Raw genomic sequence first — 20,177 nt, forward strand, 5'->3', positions numbered from 1 at the left:
CATTTTCTATGAAAGCTGGTGCAGGCCTGACCTAGCAGTAGGAAGAAATTTGGTTAGAAATGGAAATGTGTGGTACGGTCCTGATTCTGCCGAACATACCAGCATTTACTTCACTGTTAAACATTGGTGATTTTTTTTTTATTTTTTTTTTAATTTTACTCCAAGTTTCAGCACATTCTTGCACTGTCTTCAACTCTGCCAGAGCAGAGGGATAGACGTGTGCTGCAGTGGGTGTTTTGGTACTATGCGATGGTTTTTCCTGAGGAGCTGAAACAATCCTAAAGAAATACAAAATCCCTAGGAGAAATGCGGTTGGCATGACATGCCTAGGAGCTTGGAGGGGTCGAGGTCGTGGTCCTCATCTAGGCTGGGTTTTGTTTGGTTTCCTACCTGAGTAGTCCTGTGGTAGAAAATCACTGGCAAAAATAAAAGTTAATAAATAAAAATAAATTATCAGATGGATTTATGCATAAAACAGCAGAAATTCCACCTGTTATGTGACAAATAAAAATTCCTGTCATCTAGAGTCTACTTGCTCCAATTGTGTTGCTACATCCCATCTATAATCTGCTAGAGTTTCCCTGCTTTAGATCAGAGGGTCAATAGCAAGATAAACCCAAGAGATTAATTTGAGTCACGTGCTGCAAACTGTGCCAACAACTGTGGTTTTCTCTACTTAAGCTATAAAGCACAGTGAGGATAGCATCGAAAAACTGAAACTCCCAAATGCCTGCCCGAAGTTGCATAACTCTGCCGGTGACTGCTTGTGTGTCCACGTGGAAGGCTGGTCACATGCCTGGAAGTGTCCCCTGGGCTTTCGGGGACATGCCCTGCCTGAGCGCGGTGCTTGCTGAAAACTGGAACTCAAGGGTCATCTCACTGAGCTCAGCTTTGCTGCAAGGTCATAGGGAACCTGGCAGGATTTAGGAAATGGAATAATGAAAGCTGAAAATCTGATTAAAAAATTAATTAATTGCTTCATCTCAGTACTTAAATGCATGTCAAAGTTCTGCAGATACCACCAGGACTGCTTATAAGCTGAGGACCCATGAGCTGACCAGGTCCTGTACACATAGATGCATGCACAAACCCGATTTTCATGACTTGGCATAGATTTCCACTAACTGCATTCACAGCATCTAAAAGGTAGAATTATAAAATTATATTATAAAATAATATAATATATTATAAAATATCATTGAGAATATCTCAAAAAGTAGCATTTTTTTACTTCTATAGGCCTGTATTTTCTGGCTAGTCTGGTGTACACCAAGAGAGACATCTTCTATTTGCATTAGGAAATCACTCCCACCGCCTCCAGCAATCATTCCTCTCATTTTTGCTATTTATACATTTGAATACTTCTGAGCTGTCATTTTATTTTTGATAACTTTTAAAATTATTTTTCTTCTAGAAAAGCCAACACCATTCAACTAAAGAGAGAAAATAAAAATAAAAACACAAACTCAATTATATGTTCTATAAGTTTGGGGTTTTATTCCTTTTTTTTTTTTTTTTTTTTTTCATTTTTTAAATATATGAAAAAAGTTTGAAAACTTCTGTCTAGTATGAAATGTTTCAGACTGCAACTGTATTTCAAGCAAATTCTCTTGCAAACACTATGTGTCTTACAACAGTAGTGCAATTCGTTGTTTAGAAATTGATCATCTGATTACAGGCAAACTTTGAAAGCTTTCACATACAATGCTTTTATTATAAGCTTATTAGTAGCTTTAGATACAGAGCTCAGATTTATATTGAGGCTTCTTCTGTATGCCTGGCCAATGAGCATTGTATAAATAACACTGATGCATAGCCCTGAAAAAATCCTTTCTAATGCTTGGCTCAAGGTGTTAATTGCAAAGAACATTGGAAACTCAAAGGCAAATAAAATAACAAGTGTTATTTGTGCCAACAGAAGCGGTTTTGTTTGCTATTCATTCGATATTAGTTTTTCAGCAAGATATATAGCTGGCAGAGACAAAGTTGAATCTTACCGTTAGTCCTAGTGAAGAATGAGTATTTATTTATTACCGAATAAACTCTGACTTCTGACATTCTCAAAATCTCCGCCTTCGTAATGATGTGTTGGAGCCAGCTGCATTGGCTTCTACTGCTTTGTTATACCTATCCTGGCAGAGAAAAATAGTGTTGCAACCTAATTTTCTTGCTTTGCGTTATGTATTATGTTGACATACACATATGTATTTCTATTCCTATTCTTGGGAATGTTTTACAGCAAGGCTTAGTTCCCCGTGTAAATGTATTTGATCGGTGATGCTGGCTCTTCCAGGATCAAGCTGTCTGTGTCATTGAAGGTGTCACTTTCACCAGAATGATTGGCATTTTTTACTCTGTTTACCCGAGACTGCAATCGTTCATGTTCCTTCCTCAGCTCTGAGTAGGAATGGGAAAAAGTGTGGAATATTGATGTTGCAGGAAAAGACATGATGAGAATCCCACTGAGGATGCTGCTCAGAGCTACCATCTGGCCCGGGACGCTCCGTGGCACCATATCTCCGTACCCCACAGTGGTCATTGAAATGATGGCCCACCAGTAAGAGGCAGGTATGCTTGTGAATTCAAGCACCTTGCCTGATTCGTTCTCGGCAAGGTAGACCAAAGGAGAAAAGAGAGTGACAGCCACACATAAGAAGAGTAAAAGCAGGCCAAATTCTCTTGTGCATTTCCGAACTGTGAGGCCCAAAGTCTGCAAGCCCAAGGAGTGCCGGGCAAGGCGCATTACATACAAGATCCTCAAGGCACGTAAAACCCGTAGCACCAAACCAACCTTCTCCAAATATGTGTTGCTGCTTGGCCTGTCGTCTGCCTCGTTTGAGTCATCCTCTGCCAAGATGAGGGAAACATAATAGGGTGAAATAGCCAAGAAGTCAATTATATTCAGGGGCCCTTTGAAGAACTGACACTTGCTTCTTGCTTGTATGAATCGGAGGCAGAACTCCAGGGAAAACCAAGCCACACAGATGGTCTCTATGACGAAGATGTAATAGCACTTCTGGGAACACTCACCCTGACGCAAAACAAAAAGAGAATTAAATAAAAGAACAGTCTGTGAGACAGCATCCAAAAATATTAAAGAGGCAGCCATGCATACCTTCTTGAGTCACTAACATCAGAAATAATAAAAATCCCAGCTAGCAGGTTGTATGGTAGCTGTCTTTCAAGAGTGAATAGGAGGTAATAAGCACATGAAATATTTAGATAAACAGATATACTGCCTGCTTATTTTATTATTTTGCTTCTTCCAGTCCAAATGCATGAAACTCTTTTCTGAATATGAGAAAAACTCAACTCCTTCTGAGCATACAGCCTGTAAATTCCAACTTTCAGCTCTCAGACAAATTAATTTAAATTGACTGGTTCATTAACCTATACAAAAAAATGTCTCTTCAAAAGAAAGATTAACATTCAAAAGTCTCTGCAAACTTCTGGTGCTATTCAACGCATGGTGCGTTTGCAAAAGTTGGGTACTCTGGTGCAATTAAAAGTGGTTCAGAGAGATTCAGTAAGTCATCTGGATCCTTCACTCAGTTATCTATATACAAATCATGTTTTTATATTTATACGTGTTTTATAGCTACAGTTGAAAGGAAAATAAATACCCTCCTGTAGGCAGAACTTCTTGCCCTGAAGAATCTTCTCCCAGTATTAAGACCCTATGCTACGAGCAGTTCTTTCCTTGGTTTTGTTATCAAAGGAATTGCTTTAGTTTGCTACCTCAGATTCACACTTACTTTATTTTTTATTCTTTTTCTTTTTTTTTTTTTTTTTTTTTTTTGAGCTTAAATTAAATTTCTTTTGCTCTATTGCAGTGAAATGAGGAGGAAAATGTAAACTAACTCCTGATTAATTGGGTAAATAAGAGAATATGGGAACGGTTCCTTATACACTATTATCCATTGTCAGCCACATTTCACAAGCAATTTTGATGAAAAACACCATGGGAAACACATACCCCTATTATTAATTAAAATTGCTCACAGTGTTCAGTTACACTCTGTATTGAATGTGATGTTGTTTTGAGAGTGTCCTTTTTGATAAAATTACAGCTATTCTTGAGACATAATATTTTTTTGTTGTTCAAGCACTGAACTTGCAAAAGACAATATTATAAATAAACCTATATAAAAAAATATAAACCTGTATAAAAATAGCCTGTAGTTCTGTCATCATTATCACATTATGATCCTTGGTTATCTGAGATTCCACAAGTAAAATCATAATATATCCTGTACTTTTTTTTTTTTTTTTTTTTTTTTTTTTTTTTTTTGACACAGTGTCAGAACAATTCATCTCTCTGGGGATTTAGCACTCTTTGGGGATTTTTTCTCTTTCTGCACAGTAGACAAACGAGATCATAATTTCTTTCAAAATAGACATCTCAAGAGGTAACAAAGACTCAGTTCTGCTAGAGTTATGTGTAGATGATGAGGTTATAGCCCTATTTGAAGTCATTGCAGTGACAGTACCTAGAGTGCATTGATGTTTGCAGAGTTGCTGAGTTGGCTTGATAAGATTGCTTGTGATCAGCAATTGTGTTATGCAGTGTTCACGTTTTTTCTGTTTTAAATTATTTGTACAGCACAGCATGAACTCTTCACAGACCTGCCTGTGGTCACTCCAGTGACGTGGCCTGTGAATTATTCATTGGTCCCATCAAGATTTATTTTATTTTTTGTTAACTGGGCTGAATTTCCACTATATCTGCTATTTATACATTTACAGGTGATGCTGCTCTCAAATCATTGTGTAGCTTTTACTATTCCTTCCTTGGAAAATACAAGAAAAAAATTGTTTGCTGGGAATTTTAACTGTTACGATCTAGGATGTCTTTTGAACAGAGTATATAAGTTAAGGAGTAGTGTGGGAAGAACTGACTGGGAGTTTTTTTCTTCTCTCCAACCTCGGTTGCCTCAGTAATCCCCATGGGAAGTTATTTGTGCATAGAGAAAGCAATTTGTGCAGTCAGCTTCCCAAATGCATATTTCACTTTTCAGAAGAGCATTCTTCAAACCAAACTTTTCAAGAACATAACTGTGCATTTTATTTTTCCTTTGTGCAGAATTGTGAGTATAAAGGATGGTGAGTTCTCCCCTGTTAGCACACTTTGTCTTTTTTATATACTTTGCAAAAGACACTTCAGAAATGTCTGTGTATGATTCAAACCAGCCCCTTTTGCTTCTACTTCTGCAGAAATCAAGAGTTACAGTATCGCAGTCTCTGACACTGATTAATGCAGTGAATTCTGTGCTTGTTTTTTTTCTGTTTTTTTTTCTTTTTTTTCTTTTTTTTTCTTTTTTTTTTTCTTTTTTTTTTCTTTTTTTTTTTCTTTTTTTTTTTTTTTTTTTAAAGAGATGGAAAGAGGACGTGTTTGCCTCAGACATGCCTATGCAGGATGAAAGCATGCGGCAAAACCATCCCTGTTTATCTTGTAGGCAACTGATTTATCCATGCAGCACCATAGCTGTGCATGGAGGTGACTAGGCTGAACCCTAGAAATAACACAACTGGGCAATCATCCCACTGCAGGGCCATTTCACTCCATTCCATAGTGTTGCTATACAATTAGTTAGTCAATCCTTGTGCAATGTCTGCCAGAGATGTCCAGGCCTCCTTCTCTGCCTCTCTGCTTATTTCTCTACTGGCAGTGTCTAGAAAGAGTAAAACATCCTGGATAAGCATATGCTCACAAATTTCACATGGTGAAATAAATTTAATCCAAATAATTTCTATGTGAATGTTTTATGTATTAGGAATATTTGTATTTATTGTGTAATGTATGTCACATGTTTTATATAAGCTATCCCTCTCTAACACCAGTCATTTTGAAAATTCTTGGTCCTTTTGAATATTCCATTCAAAGCAGCAAATATTGTAGTAAGAGGGGAAAGAAGGAAACACCAAATACCATGGCCAATTTCTGTTTCTCCTGGTATTTTTAAGGATTTCAGACCTCGTAGTGCTTTATGTTCCACCTACAATTGTTGTTCAAAGAGCAGGCAGAATAGCACACTGACTTCAAATATTAAGTACTTACCAAAATACAGACACCTCTATGTCAATGGTAGATTTCAGATTTGCTATTGTCACCAACCTCCTATCAGATGTTAGCTACTTTCAGTGAATTGCCCAATTATGAGCCAAATATTCTGATCAATGAGAGGTGTTTTGCAAAAATGTCCAATAAGGGAGTTTCTGTGGATAAACAGCTTCTATATATCTCTTCTTTTGGAACAAAGCAAACACATTTGGGAAATTCTAGTGATCAAAGACTGCCAAAGCAAAACAAAAAACTCCCTCTCTTGCCCTCAATATTAACTAGAGCAGAATTCTAAGCTTTTATTTTTATATCTTTGAGTCAAATCTATCACTGGCTTTTTTCTCCTCCTGACTGTATTTTTATACCCATAGTATCATGGTGTAGTAGAACTTATAAAAGCACCAAACCAATGCAGCATTGATCATGAACATGGAGGGAATATGAGGTTTTATTTATAACTGACCACAAAATGTTTTGGGTGGGATTTTTCCACAAAATCCTCTGAGATGTTTTACACTATCATGACATCAATCAGAATTCATCCTGTCACTGACTCTGATGGGAGAACAGTTAGAACAAAGCTAGCCATGAGTGAGTATCTGACTCTTTATACTTCCTGCAGATTTACTTCTGACTAGTGCAAGAATTTATCAGGATTTATGGAACTAGTCTCTAGCTGAAGTCTACAACGTATGGTGTGAATGTAATAAAAAGTGTGCCTGGTATTGATCTCATGCATGAAAAGAACATTTGGTTGAGCAACAAAGGACACAATGATTTGTATATAAAAAATTGTATACTGAGCCTGATAGTTTGAAATATTGAATGATTTCTTAAATTTATACACCACCTCAAAGAAGTAAAGTGGCTGTTTCAAATTTCTCTGCCACCAGAGATAATGAGCAATTCATACTTCTTTTTCATTATTTCCTTCTGCTGTATAAGGTAATGGCTCATTTTCTGGGTTCTGTTATGTATTGGAACGTTTAGAGTGTTACAGTAAAAAATACTCATTTTACGATGCTTTTATTAGCTTCTCTTTAGATATGAAAGCAATGGGCTCATAATAAAAAGTAGAAATGGTCACAGTGAGTCCTGTTAGCCCAATGCCCTATTCTACCAGCCTGAGAAAGCATGGGTGCCCAAGACAAGTCTCCCGGCTTCTGTTTTCCACTCCAGAGCTTCCTATGCTGGAGGTGGTGTTTGTGTTTTTCATCTATAAAGTTGGGTCATTCTTTTTGTCTGCTGCCTACTGCATGCAGACTTGCTTCTTTCTTTGCTTTGAACTAAGTTCCTGTTGGTTCCATCTAATTCCCCTAAGCTCTCATACTGGAAAGGACACTTAATAGTCAATTGATATTTATTCATTTCCTGCTATTTACAATTTTGTAGACTTCTATCACAGTCCAGGTCATAGCTTGTTCCTGTCCTCAGGAATTCTGCCTACCTTAATGAAGCCATTCCATCCCTTTTGCCTTTCTCTGGCCCTTTTTTCTTGTGAGGTGCAAAGGACTGGGACTACAGTTTTAAAGCCTGGGTGAACCATGGGTTCATCTAGTCAAGTCTATATCCTGTTTATAATCAATAATTCTATATATTTATATATATATATATATTTTTTAATCTACTCTCCTTACAAAAGTTTAAGCAAATTGGATCTACACAGGGACTGTGCTTAGAATGTAGTATTACTACTACGGAAAAATGTTTGAATTCTCATAAGCTTTGCTCCAACTTTCTTGCAGTACATTTTTTGAAAGGATCTGAGGTTCAGGAATTCAGCACCTCTGATGCCAGCACTGGCTAGAGTGATGTGATGCATCTAAATCACAGGACTTAATTGCACAAGTGAGTTTAGAGAAGTGAAATTTATTCCCTAACTGTGAATTCAAGCTAAATGAACTTGGGATATGTGCCGCTCACAAGATAAGATAAATAAGATAAATTTCCTGGCCAAGTGCCCTCTTAGTTTACCAGGAAACATTAATTAAAGCATAATGACATCTAGGTTAATAAACAAAACCAGATCTTAGAATTATGCTGTACTATCCCATCTTACAGCTGATATAAATCTCATCTAGTGAAAATAATATCTGTACATGCATCAATAGCTGTAGCAATGCCCAGGAAAACTGAATCAGAATCTCCCTTGCAGAATATATATCTTGTCTGTCCACCTTGGTTTTCATATGCAATGTACTTGTTTACATTTTCTAGACAAGGAGAAATATTATTATTATAAACTCATTTATAGATAACTAGATAAGAGCACCAAGGAGCTGTTCTCATGTCCTCAGGATCTTCTTTGCACTGGCTAGTTGTGACCTACTTGGTTTCACTCTGAGGCATTTTATAATTAAAATATGCTAGGGAAAACCTGTTCTGAATCATTATCTGACCTGTTGATTAGTTTTCTACTGCTGAAGATTTACCCCAGTTTTTCTGAAGTGGATATTTATACTTTAGAAGGATAAGTAATATTACTTATGGATCTGAGGTGATAAAAGTCTTTAAACCCAGTTAGAAATCATGATTCAATCACTACATGCAAGCATTGCTATTTGCAGGGTGCATTTACGGAAACTAGCTGGCTCATCGACATAAAACAAATAAGTGTTGGACAGAAAGGATCTGAAACCTCTTCCCAGCTAGATCCACCCTTGATGCAGTTTTGATTGCTTCTGAGTAAAGGCTGTTTTGGTGTTCAGTCACCCAGAAAGACACTAAACAAATACAAAGCAAAGCAGAGAACAAACTCAATAAAGCAATATGCTTGACTCTTCTTGATTCAGCCTTCTCTTGGAGCTTTAAACAGTGACAGACAGGACCTGGACCTGCTTAGTACTCTGCAGTTGAGGGACCAGCTGCCAGTCATCTTTCACACCAGAAATGCCTGGAACCGTGATTGGTACAAGGTCACAGTCCACATCTGCTAAACTTACCCTGGCATGTCCCAATTTATTTTGGCACATTCAGATACAGCCAGTTACTGCTCAGATCCTTCTCTCTGGTCCACACACTATATTGTAGATGGAGACCAGTGGCCACAGAAATGACAGCAGATGGGATCAGTCTGTACTGAGGCTACTGACCTGCCCACTGCCTGTTTGCTCAGGCTGACTGCTGCCCACCACCTGGCAGGGAGTCTTATTGTAGCCAGGTGCTCCTGCAGGTTGGCCTTTTGGCCCCCACAGAAAAAAATAAATAAATAAATAAAATTAAAAACAATAAACCCATTCAGCTGTGCATGTATCCTCTCTAAGCCCAAGGTTGACTTATTTCCTGGGCAAAGTGCTGTTTTCCAGCCTTCTGCACTTCTCAAGGTTATATGTGGGCACTGCATCATGGGCTGTAGCTTGTCCCCAGAGAATTCCCTCTGTGGATAAAAATGCACGGTAATGTAGCAGTGAAAAAATCAGCTTCAGCTCTTCTCTCTCAGACAGTGGGTCTACAGAGTGAGTCTACAAGTCTGGAAAGTCATTAAGGTGAAGTGGAACCAAACCAAGACCTTTACATAGATCTTTGTATTACCAAGACACCAAACCATCTCCCAGGTATTCTTATCCCACTCTGTGTCAGGAAATGAACAGACACAGGAGAGAAATTTCTTTTGGCTGTAAAATGACAATTCAGTTAGTAAGTCTTGTACCAGTCTGCGTTCCCTGCCTACCTGGAGCTGTGGGATCCAGCTGCAGTGCTGGAGGTACTGCTGAATCACTGCGACCGCATTGCTGCAATTATTTGAATAATGAAACCATGCTCTGCTGAATCAAATGATGGTCAGGGAGAACTTGAAAACTCCATGTTATGGATCACTTCAAAGCTTGGATTTATGGTTACAGAGCCATGCAATAAAATCAAAAGGTTTACTGCCTGCTGAGGGAGAACTGTAACCTGATTTACAGAATGATGAGCTGGTTAAAGGAGTGCTGTGTATTCTGATCACAGAACGATTTTCCACTCATTTTGCTTTATGGGAAAGAAACCTGGACTTATGAAAACAATTGCTCTAACTAGTAAATTTGAGGAAACTAAACTACTAGTAGGATTATATTAATGTGGGTATTACAAAGAACATAGTGAAGGGGAAATTTTTATCTCTGTATCCAACACAGATCATCCCCTCTGGGGAAGAAATGTAACTGAAATAAAATATTTCAATTAACTCTTAAGCTTGGGTCCTTATTCTGCAAACACTGTGAGAATCATTCTGAAGAATTTCAATTTGATCTAAGCCAATTGGTGACCCCAGAACATTTGTATTCAGAGAGAGATGTGGAGGTATTATCTTTTTCTTAATTTCTCCAGTAAGAAATTTAGCAGACTTCGTTTTGTAACTGTGAGAAAAAATACTCAGAATGACAGGTGTTTATCTGGGACTTAGGAGAAAAACTTTCAATTTCCAGTTTTACTTCTGGTCAATTCTTTTGTACTGTTACTGTTTCTTCTCTGCTTCATCCCACCTGCATCGTAATCTCTTTGCAGCAGAGGTACTTGTTATTGTACCTGTGTACTGCAGGGCGTACAGCAGGGCCCCACATACGGCTGAATCTGTTTTAAGGGAAAATACTGGTGCTGACAGGAGGAGCTGACACTGTGGGAGTAAGCACAGCATATGCAGTTCGTAGCTCTGAAGCTGCAGTGAAATTAGCAATTAGATCTGCTCGTGCATCTTCAGAACTAAAATACCAGATTCTGATTTTGGCTGTAGCAGTAAGCTGAAGAGTCCTCAGAGATTTCTGTCACATTCAAAGAGGAATTTCTACAGCACAGAGAAATTTGGGTGGTTGTTTATTTTTAATGCTTGAAGCATTACTTCTATGAATTTGAAGGATATATTGATTCCAAATAGCATTTTCCAAAGATAGAGTGCCTTCTCCATGGGAGGAAATACCCATCTTCCAAAGAAAGCATTTATTAGGTAATCCTCTGTGCTGAACCCCCTGAGATGACTCAAGTGAGGAAAGTGAACAGGGTTTTTCCCAGTGTGGCTATTGCAAACTTGAAAGCGTAGAAAGGAGAAGAAAGCACGATTCCCAGGGAGGAGCACATGTGCCAGCACATAGAGTTGCATTTGATTGCCTGCCTGTTGTGGAGCAGCTAGAACAGCTGGGGGTCCCCCCAGGATAGCGTGCAGAGCCGGGAGACTTAGTGCTGTTGGGATACAGCCAAAGCTGGATGAACATAAGGCAAACTAATAATGTCTAATTGTGCCTTCTGAACATTGGACCTTGTGCTGGCAGAGACAGCTTCTGAAAACCATGCAGAATCCATTTAGTCACTGAAATGGAGTGTCCAGAGCTTCTAAAGAAAATTGCTCTCTGTGGCAGTGGATGTGAGCTGAGACAGGGATGTTCAGCAGCATCTGTCCCCCAGTGCCCCTCTCCAGTTATGTAGAGCAGGGCTTAAGTAATGTAGGCTTCACCAATGTTGTTGTATATATTATATTTAATGCTGAAATATGCAATGCTGTTTGTAGGCACTTGGACTACAGTTGCTAATAGTGTGCAACTGTTAAATGAGTGTCTTAACATAATGGTCCAATTTTGAGGTCTAAACTGTTGACATTGCTGTATGGATATGCAAGCTGTAAAAATGTAAAAACAGGTATGTCCCATAGTACAACAATATGTATATTTGTATATATCAAAGTATTTCAACATTTCAACATTCAATTTTCTGTTTTTTTTATTTTTTATTTTTTATTTTTATTTTTTTTTATTTTTTTTTTTACAGCTTATGTTTATATCTTTATTCAATTGTAATTTAACTAATTCAACCTGTGCTAAGTGCACCTAGTAGATGTTTTTTTGGTGCCTCAGTGAAACACATTTTCATATCTTATAATGTTGGAATATTTTGTTATTGAAATGGTTAGAAGAAATCAGAGCTGTACTGAACGACTAGATAATTTAGTCACGTGAGTATTCACAATATGTGTTCTGATAAAAAGCCAGAAAAATTCTTGGGCAGATGCAATAAAACCAAAGCGTGTCCAGCTTTATTTTGTTCCAAGTAAATTCAAGTCATATGTATATACCAATATATTTGTAAATAGGCATATACACATGTGCCTTTTTGGTCTTACACTTTGAAATGAGCATTTGAAGTATTTCTGAAAGTCAGAACTTCATTAATCTCTTTGCAGTAGAACAAGTTCTGGGCCATAATTTGTGTGATATATAACTTGTGTTAGAAGATAAATTTGAACATAGAGTTACTGTTAAATACCCCTGCTGGTCAGATATAGTCTAAATAGTGCCCCACTTCATTAATAGTACTCTTAACTACTCATTGAAAAAAAAAAAGTTATTGTTCAGCAAGAATCATTTTGCCCTGGATATTCAGCTAGAAAATTCTTTTTTTTTTTTTGATCAGTGTTTAGACCCTGTTATTTAAAAGCTATAAAGTTAGGAGCCAAGGGTATCTGTCAAAATTCAGCTCTCATATCCTATTTAACAAAGGTTATTGCTTCTACCAGTTGGCCAAATTACACTTTGATGGAGAGTCTTATCTTTGCAGGCTGCAAGCGGTAGGACTGGGTTTGCACACCTCTCAGTGACACTCTCTATATGGCTTATTATCTTCTCCAATCATTCCCAAGTCCTTCAAGTTTTCTTTCAATAAGTGCACTAGCGAGATTTAATGTTATCTGCAGGTTATGGGCAGGGTTGGAGTATAATGTTATAATGTCTTCACAATGGATTTAATAGCTTGAATGCTGAGGATATATCTCTTGCACACATATCTTCACATACTGAACTGGTTAAATGCAAGTCAATGTGATGTTTTTTAATTACCCCATTTAGCTGTGGCGATAGTAACCCTGGTGAAACAAATGTCTTGTCTGATTTTCTTTCTCTTCACAGGAAAACCAATAAATTGCTTTTCCTCCTATAAACCACTGTAACGCCGCTTTTAAAGAAAATGTGTTTCTCGGCAGTTTCCTCTAGGTTACAAGCCAAATAGGCCATTTTCAGAGTGATACAGACAGCAGCAACAACATCAAGTATTGAAAAACCTAAGTCAGGGCCTCCAGAATAGGTGCCCAGAGGAGCTGTGGGTGCCCCATCCCTGGCCCAAGGCCAAGCTGGATGGGGCTGGGGGTAGCCTGGGCTGGTGGGAGGGAGCCCTGCCCATGGCAGGGAGGTGGAATTAGATGGGCTTTAAGGTCCCTTCCAACCCAAACCATTCTGGGATTCACTCTATGATTCTTATAATGATGTAGAATGAAAAAAATATATATATATGTATTTAGAAATGGTTCTGTTTATTATATATCTCTGTGGGTTTTTTCTTCTTTTGTTCATGTTTTCTGGATTCTCAGTATAATCAGTGACCAAAAACATAGTCTTTTAAAATGATTTAGATTCCCATGTAATCAAATGACCTCATGAACTGGAGCTTCAGCAAATTAATATACTAAGTCTCAAGATAAACTCATTAGGCCTGGCAATACTGGTTGTTTTGTATGTTGGTTCTCTTTCATTAGCTTATATACAATACCTAAAGCAATTACAGGCCTATCAAGATCATTTAAGAGCAGACATAAAAATGAATAGTAACAAGGTCGGACCACTCACTTATCACTGGAGAACAGAGGGAGAACTGAAAATAGATGTTTCCTTTTCCTTTAACTGAGATGTCATATAAGTGTAACTTTTTGGAGCCTTCTGCATCAGGAGAAAAAGACGTCATTGTCACCAGTGCTGAGGGAAAGGGAGTGGAAATATCTGGGGTTTCTTTTTCTTTTCTTTTTTTAATATTTTTTTTCCCCTGACCCTAATTTGCTTGCCTTTCCTGAAGAAATGTCCTTGCTGTACCTTTTCTGCTGAGTCATTTCTCCAGAGGATGCCAATTTTAGGGACTCATTAAAAGAAATCTCTTCAAAAAAAAAAAAAAATCCCAAGAGTGCTTCAAAGTAGATAATCTTCCTGCCCTTCTGCATTGGTTTTGTTCCATAATTCACTGGTGTAAAGATTTTTTTTCTCCCTTTGGATTAGATGTGCTGGGCATTGCCTATTTCAGTTATACCCCCTGGATCCTGATTGAATTTTTATGTGGGACTGAGACTTCTGGGGGGACTTTGATGGGACTTTTGCTTGAGCCCTACCGGACTCATCTTAATTCCTTTGTTTGAGGAAAATGTAGATTTTGTTGCTTCAGCTTTCTTATCCTAAATAGGATTCAACTTTGTAGTTCTCTCAGGCTTACAGCTTCTACCTGTTTGGGTCAATAATAAACTATTATTTTCCTTGCTGCCAAGTATGCTTTCTTTTCTACCTCTACTTACATGTGTGCTTTGATTACTACATTTTAGTGATGCTGTATTTGCTTCCTTACTGAAGACAATTTGCCCTCCATAAGGAATAGCTGAAAATATCCTATGCAAAGCTGTATGAATATTGTATATGAAATTTCAGTTGTTTTATGCAGATAGCCTAATTTGTTGTCTTTCCTTAGTAATGTGTATGATAGACTCATCTATACACCTGCGTCACAATCAGGCTTAAACTTGAGATCACTAGAGCCTCACAAATTTACCTCTCTAGAGTTTTCCCAAACTTTTGACCTCCTCTCCCTGAGGCTGTTCCCATCACGTATTTTTATGATATATAGTTACCAAATTGTTTGCTCATCTATCTCTGGTTTTATTTCATATTTCTAAAGAGGAAATTCCTAAATGTCGTCTGAATTATTCTCGGGTATGTGTGTGGTGTCAATTTTAGTAACTTGCTCTATATTTTGCTTTCTGCTGGATGTCTATCTTTAGGCCAGCCCCCCCTCCCCATTCTGCTGCCCATGCGGATGGCTCCTTCCCTCCCCTCGGGTTGCCAGGGTGACTGGGCTGCCCTGGTGCGGATGCTCCTGCCTTGGCTCCTTGCCATCCCTTTCCCAGAGACCATACTTTTCACTTTCCTTCGGGTGGTGAGGACTCCTCTTTGCTCTTCTGCCTGCCTGGGCAGCTCTTCTTCCTCCTAAGCCAGCCCTGGCTTAGCAGCTGCTAAAAGAACAAGTGATTTTGTGATTTCGTGTGCCTGCAGGGTGGGATCAGCCAAGCCTCTGAGTAAAGTGGAAGTCACCTTGTATTATTCTTTTTTCCTTTATTTATTTATTTTTTTAAACCTGATTCTTCTCCTTGAGCTGGAACCCAGCCATTTCTCCCTCTCTTAGTGTGGCAGTGATGATGTGAAAAAGGAGCCTACAGTGGTACATACTCGCCAGAGGTAAAGCCTTTTTTATTTGTATTTCAGAATGGATAAATTCCATTTCCAGTGTTAATGACATTGGAATATGGATCCTTAAAATACTTCAGCACGTTTATGCATAGAGGTTTTGTCAATCTTTACCTCTGAAATGAATAAACCTCAGAATGGGGCATCTTTAGGGTCAGGTGTGGAATTACAAGCTCTGCAGAAACTTGATTGAAGGAGTTTGACTGTTTTTTTGTCTCTGGGCAAAAGGATGTCAGGTGATCTTTAAGTTCAGCCCCCAGTGCCAAAATTTCAGGTGTTGCATGCCTGTCCCAGGTTGCTGGTAAATGTGGCCTCATCTTGTGGGTCATTTTCAGAGGTCAGCCAGTGAACAATTTGAGCACCAAGTCTCAGTACAGAGTTGCAGTTTCCCTGGGTGTGACTTGGTCACAACCAAGTAGTATTTTTTCAAGTTCTGTGAGTTATTTGTTCAGTTATAGCTGGGATGCTCTTTAGAAATCTCTTTAATAAGATCTTAAGTATTGCAGGCTGAGAATGTAGGAATGGGAAATATCTGGCAGCTCATATTCTGTGCTTTTCCACAAGGTGTGAGTATTCTGTCCCACATATTCCACTATATTTTCACTGGCATAGTGTTAAATGGTTCAAATCCTAGGACTTTCAATACTCTTCTCTATGCTTCTGAGACACACTGACAAGGAGCAGTAGTCTGGTGTTGTAAGTATAAATTATGTGATGTTTCTAACTATTTGGACAAGGCTTTTTCTTTGCCCAAGTTCATCCTTCATCCTTTCCCCTGCACATTAAGCAGTCCTACTTTTGAGTTTGTTTTAGTCCAGTCTGCTTGTTTTTAAAGTATATTCATGTCAATATCTAAGGAGTAACGTTGTCAGTGTTTTATAGAAAGTCTAGGGACAGCAACTACACTTCAGCTAGCAGATATACCTGCAAACCTGAACATCCTTCCCTTTCTAAAATGTGGTTAATTATTTTCAAAAACACATAACATATTTCATCTACCTGAGATCTGATTATGTCCTTTTTTTTTTTTTTTTTTTTTTTTTTCATAAAAAGTATTTACAAAAGATTTCTCTACAGTGCTTGGAAAATGAAAATTAAATGCATCAGACTGCTTCCATTAACAAAGTTAGTGAGAAGCACTTCCTAGAGCAGAGTTTGTAATGTTTTTGCATTTAACTCTAAGAATGATATTCTATATTTAAAATATTTCCTTGGAAGAAACATTGGAACAGGGTAACATTTTTTTCTGCCAAAAGTAATAGCTGTGGAAGGCTGCAAGAGCACCAGACTTATCACTAAATGGTAATAGTTTTCCCATGCAAATATAAGTTAATATTTAAAGAGTTAAATAGAACAGGGAATTAAAGCCTTCTGTACAGTCCTTAGCTTTATTGGAAGACATCAAATATCATAACATCCTCACCATGATTATGCTGCTTTGAATTACTACTTGGGAAATAAAATAAATATGTATTGTTGCATATACCATGCTGTTCTACCAATGTAAAAATGATTTTATTCATTAATATACAGTACTTTGGGGAGTGTCTTATCTTAGTGGGGTGAGGAGTTTATTTAATCTGATTTTGCTCACTACTTTTGGAAGAATAGTTTGCAAATGAAGTGAAGGATTCATTAAACAGACTAGCCAAGGTTATTTGATAAATTTGAACATTGCTACATCTGAAATAACTTCTGATTTTTACTTTCCTCCATTTTATTATTAGAATAACAAATATTTATCATGCTGAAATACAACAGTGTTATAGAAAAGATCATTCATGTATGATACAGACATGACTTATTTGCACTGAATTACTATGCATGATTTACTTGAAAAGGCTTTATATGTGCTTAGCAGTTCAGCTAGTATTTGGCATCACTCCTACAATACATACATATATTTGTGGGCAAATATAAAGTTCTATAAGCATGGAATCATGATTTTTGGAGGCCCAGCATCAAGTATTTGTTTATGTGAAAATTGTTCATGTATCTCTTATCCTTTAATCTTTATGCAACTGTTGAAATGTAACATTGTTCTGGGAAGAAAATAATGAATATTTCTTCCTCTTGCAAGATTTGACTTGGTTAACAAAAGGGAAGATATCTGGCTGATTTTAAAAGTAAACCAGTCATAGGAAAACGTTTCTTTTGCTGATGTGTCCAAACAAGAGATTGGTTATAAATGAGAGTAAAGCATGTTGAAAACTCCACAATGTGAGTTTGAATCTCAGTGTAACCAGTTTATAACTTACACTAGCAAATGCTTTTTATGAAGGAAAATCAATGCTGTATTATAGAGCTGCAATATCTGTTCTGTCCAGAAACACTTTGATATATTTTAGCTCACAGTTAGTGAAGTACTTTGTTAACATTATTCTTGAATGTGATTTTGAAACTGATTTTTAGCTATTACCGTGTTTTCTGTTGCAGAGCATTTCATTACTGGGGCAGTTTTGAACCTCATTGCTATGGATTTTCTGTATCTGTTTCATCTTTTTAATGATGCATACCTAGCAAAGCAAACAAATTTCTTCTAATTCTATTTTTAGATCAGTTATAAAGGACTTACTTACCCTGTCTTCTTCAGCTCTTAAATCTGGCATTGTACTAACACAAAGGCTTATAGCTGTGGTGGCCACAAAGAGGATGGAGAGACAAGCAAAGACTTTGCCTGGGAGTCCTGACTGGGGATTTTCTACCATATCTCTGAGTCTGTTCATAAACTGTCCGAATTTGGTTTTCTCATCCAAAACACAAGCAGCTTCTTTACTCCTCCGGAGCTCCTCTTCTTTCCGTACCTCAGCCAACTCCTGCAGTTTTTGAAATAGTTTTCGAAAGCAGCAGTTCTCCAGGTTGGTTTCCTCAATCCCCCAGTATCTCAGCTCCTCCTGAAAAGACAAGGCACACGTGTCTCTTAAGAGCATCAGCTTCCCTGCTGCTAGAAAGCTGACAATCATCCCAAAAGCATTGGGGTTCCTGTCAAAGAAGAATTCGTGCGTGTCTTCATCATAATCGTCACACAGCTGAATAATTTCTTCATAGCTGCTGCAAAGCTTAAGTTTGCTCAGTCTGGTCAGGGGAAACTCATCTAAAGTACTCCAAGGTAGCAGGTACTTGATGCCTCCAACATTTATCATGATCTCTGTCTTTAGATCGACTGCAGAGACTTGATCGGGGTGGTAAATCCTCCTGGCTTTTTGGTAATGAACCCCTTTGACAGAAGGAGTTTCAACGGAGACAGGAAAGAAATGGCTCAAGGAATTACAAGAAGCGTAGCTAATGTTACTATAGTCTTGGTCACTGCCTCCGGAGAGAATAGGCATCTCTAAGAGTTCTCACTGGGACATCCGAAATGGCATCAGACCAGGATTATCTGTCAGCCAAAAGACAGGTGAAGGAGAAAACATAGCAGAAGTTATTGCAAGAGAAAGGGTGCTTCAGGCTACTTTCCTAAACCACAGAATTAGCGAGTGTGTGTGTGTGAGTAAAAGTCACCTCTGTGCTTCTTCCTGAAATCTGCAGCCCGTGAATGCGATTTCCTTGGCAGCCTCATTGGTTGTCTGGCAACACACAGACACGGAGGAGAGCTAAAGCCTCATTCATAATTATCGCAAAGGGTCGGATGCCTGCAAATCCAAACGTGAACAGATCGGTCCCTTCTCCCAACACATCATGGTCACTGCTAGATCACTGCCTTTTCTGGTGGGTGGCACATGGCTCTCGTGCTGCTATAAACCCTTAAATACACACTAACTCAACTAAGCTGCTTAATAGTTATTAGAGTGGTCAATTACCTGCCGTCAGCTGGATGCAAAGTTCTTAATTGCTTTAACTTGAATGCTCAGATTGTAATTCCTCTTCCTTTCACTACTCGCCTGTTTTGCCTGCCTCTCTGGGGCACTGTGAGCATTAACTAGTAGATGTTTGTAAAATGCTTTAAGAGTAAAGTGCTGTTTAAATGACAAGTGTTCTTATCCACCCAGTCACTGCAAATCACTGGTAAAATCTAGGGAATGTTTGCCCACCCTACAGAAAACTTTGTTACATGGACAGAAAGCAAAGTATTCTATCAACTCAGGGAGAAAAGCAATTGAAATACACATTACTAACCTCCCCCCCTTCATTCTTTCAGGAACAAATCCCTGTTTTTTTTCATAATCTCTGAAGATTCACAGGCAGTTATTACCCCAAGTCAGCAAAGTACAAAAATCCCAAGGAAACTTCCCCAAAGTTACTTACCACCGCGCCACGGGCTGCTGCCCACTGCCTGCCTTCGCCGCAGGTGAAGTATACATGCCGTAAACTGATCGGCTGAGTTACAATCCAGCAGAAAGACCTGGGGATATTTTATGGTATTGATTACATAAAAAAATCACTGTAGCACTCTGGAGATCAAAGTCTCTTTTCTCTTTCGCTGCTTCTTCCCTGAAAGGGGAAAATATTTGTATGTGTTGGTATAATGTATGTTGTACTAATAGATCCTTTGCAAAGGAGACAGCGTCCTAAGTGGCAGCTCCTCTCCTGGACTCGTGGGGCTTCCTGGTGAAATATGCTGAGTGAGAGCTGCAGGATCCTGCCCTCTCCCTGTCTCTCCTCTGTTTCCCTTGGGACTGTCAGTGTGGTCCTGAAAGAGGAGGGGAGAGGGAAGGGGGAAGGGCTTAGAAATAATCTCTCCAGCATCCCTCCGTCTATTCAGCAGGCAGCAGGCAGCAACTGAGTAAGAACATGGAGACAGTCTCCGACTAATCAGGTTTAGCAATAAGTAAATTCTGGTGAACCTGCTTAATAAAACAATTTTAATCCTTATTAACTCCTGCCATTGTTGTAGTCATCCTACAATTGCTTGCTCTGGCAGCTCCAGTCAGATTCCTCAG

General features: G+C 38.4%; 1 protein-coding gene across 2 annotated transcripts; it reads right to left on the reverse strand.

Annotated features, from left to right (window-relative positions):
• Positions 1-1,532: 1,532 nt before the first annotated feature.
• On the reverse strand, positions 1,533-19,901 carry KCNG4 (potassium voltage-gated channel modifier subfamily G member 4). 2 transcript variants are annotated; one of them, XM_032195911.1, is made up of 4 exons: positions 19,543-19,901; positions 18,799-18,929; positions 17,877-18,676; positions 1,533-3,031 (listed from the first exon to the last, which is right to left on the reverse strand). In XM_032195911.1, the coding sequence occupies exons 3-4, from the start codon at positions 18,624-18,626 to the stop codon at positions 2,246-2,248; spliced, it is 1,536 nt and encodes a 511-aa protein (XP_032051802.1). In that variant the 5' UTR covers positions 18,627-18,676; positions 18,799-18,929; positions 19,543-19,901; the 3' UTR covers positions 1,533-2,245. The 2 variants fall into 2 exon arrangements, with proteins under 2 accessions (XP_032051802.1, XP_032051801.1); XM_032195910.1 differs by lacking the exon at positions 18,799-18,929.
• Between the last annotated feature and the right edge of the window lie 276 nt (positions 19,902-20,177).

This window comes from Aythya fuligula, chromosome 12 (assembly GCF_009819795.1).
Source record: "Aythya fuligula isolate bAytFul2 chromosome 12, bAytFul2.pri, whole genome shotgun sequence".
Classification (NCBI taxonomy): domain Eukaryota; kingdom Metazoa; phylum Chordata; class Aves; order Anseriformes; family Anatidae; genus Aythya; species Aythya fuligula.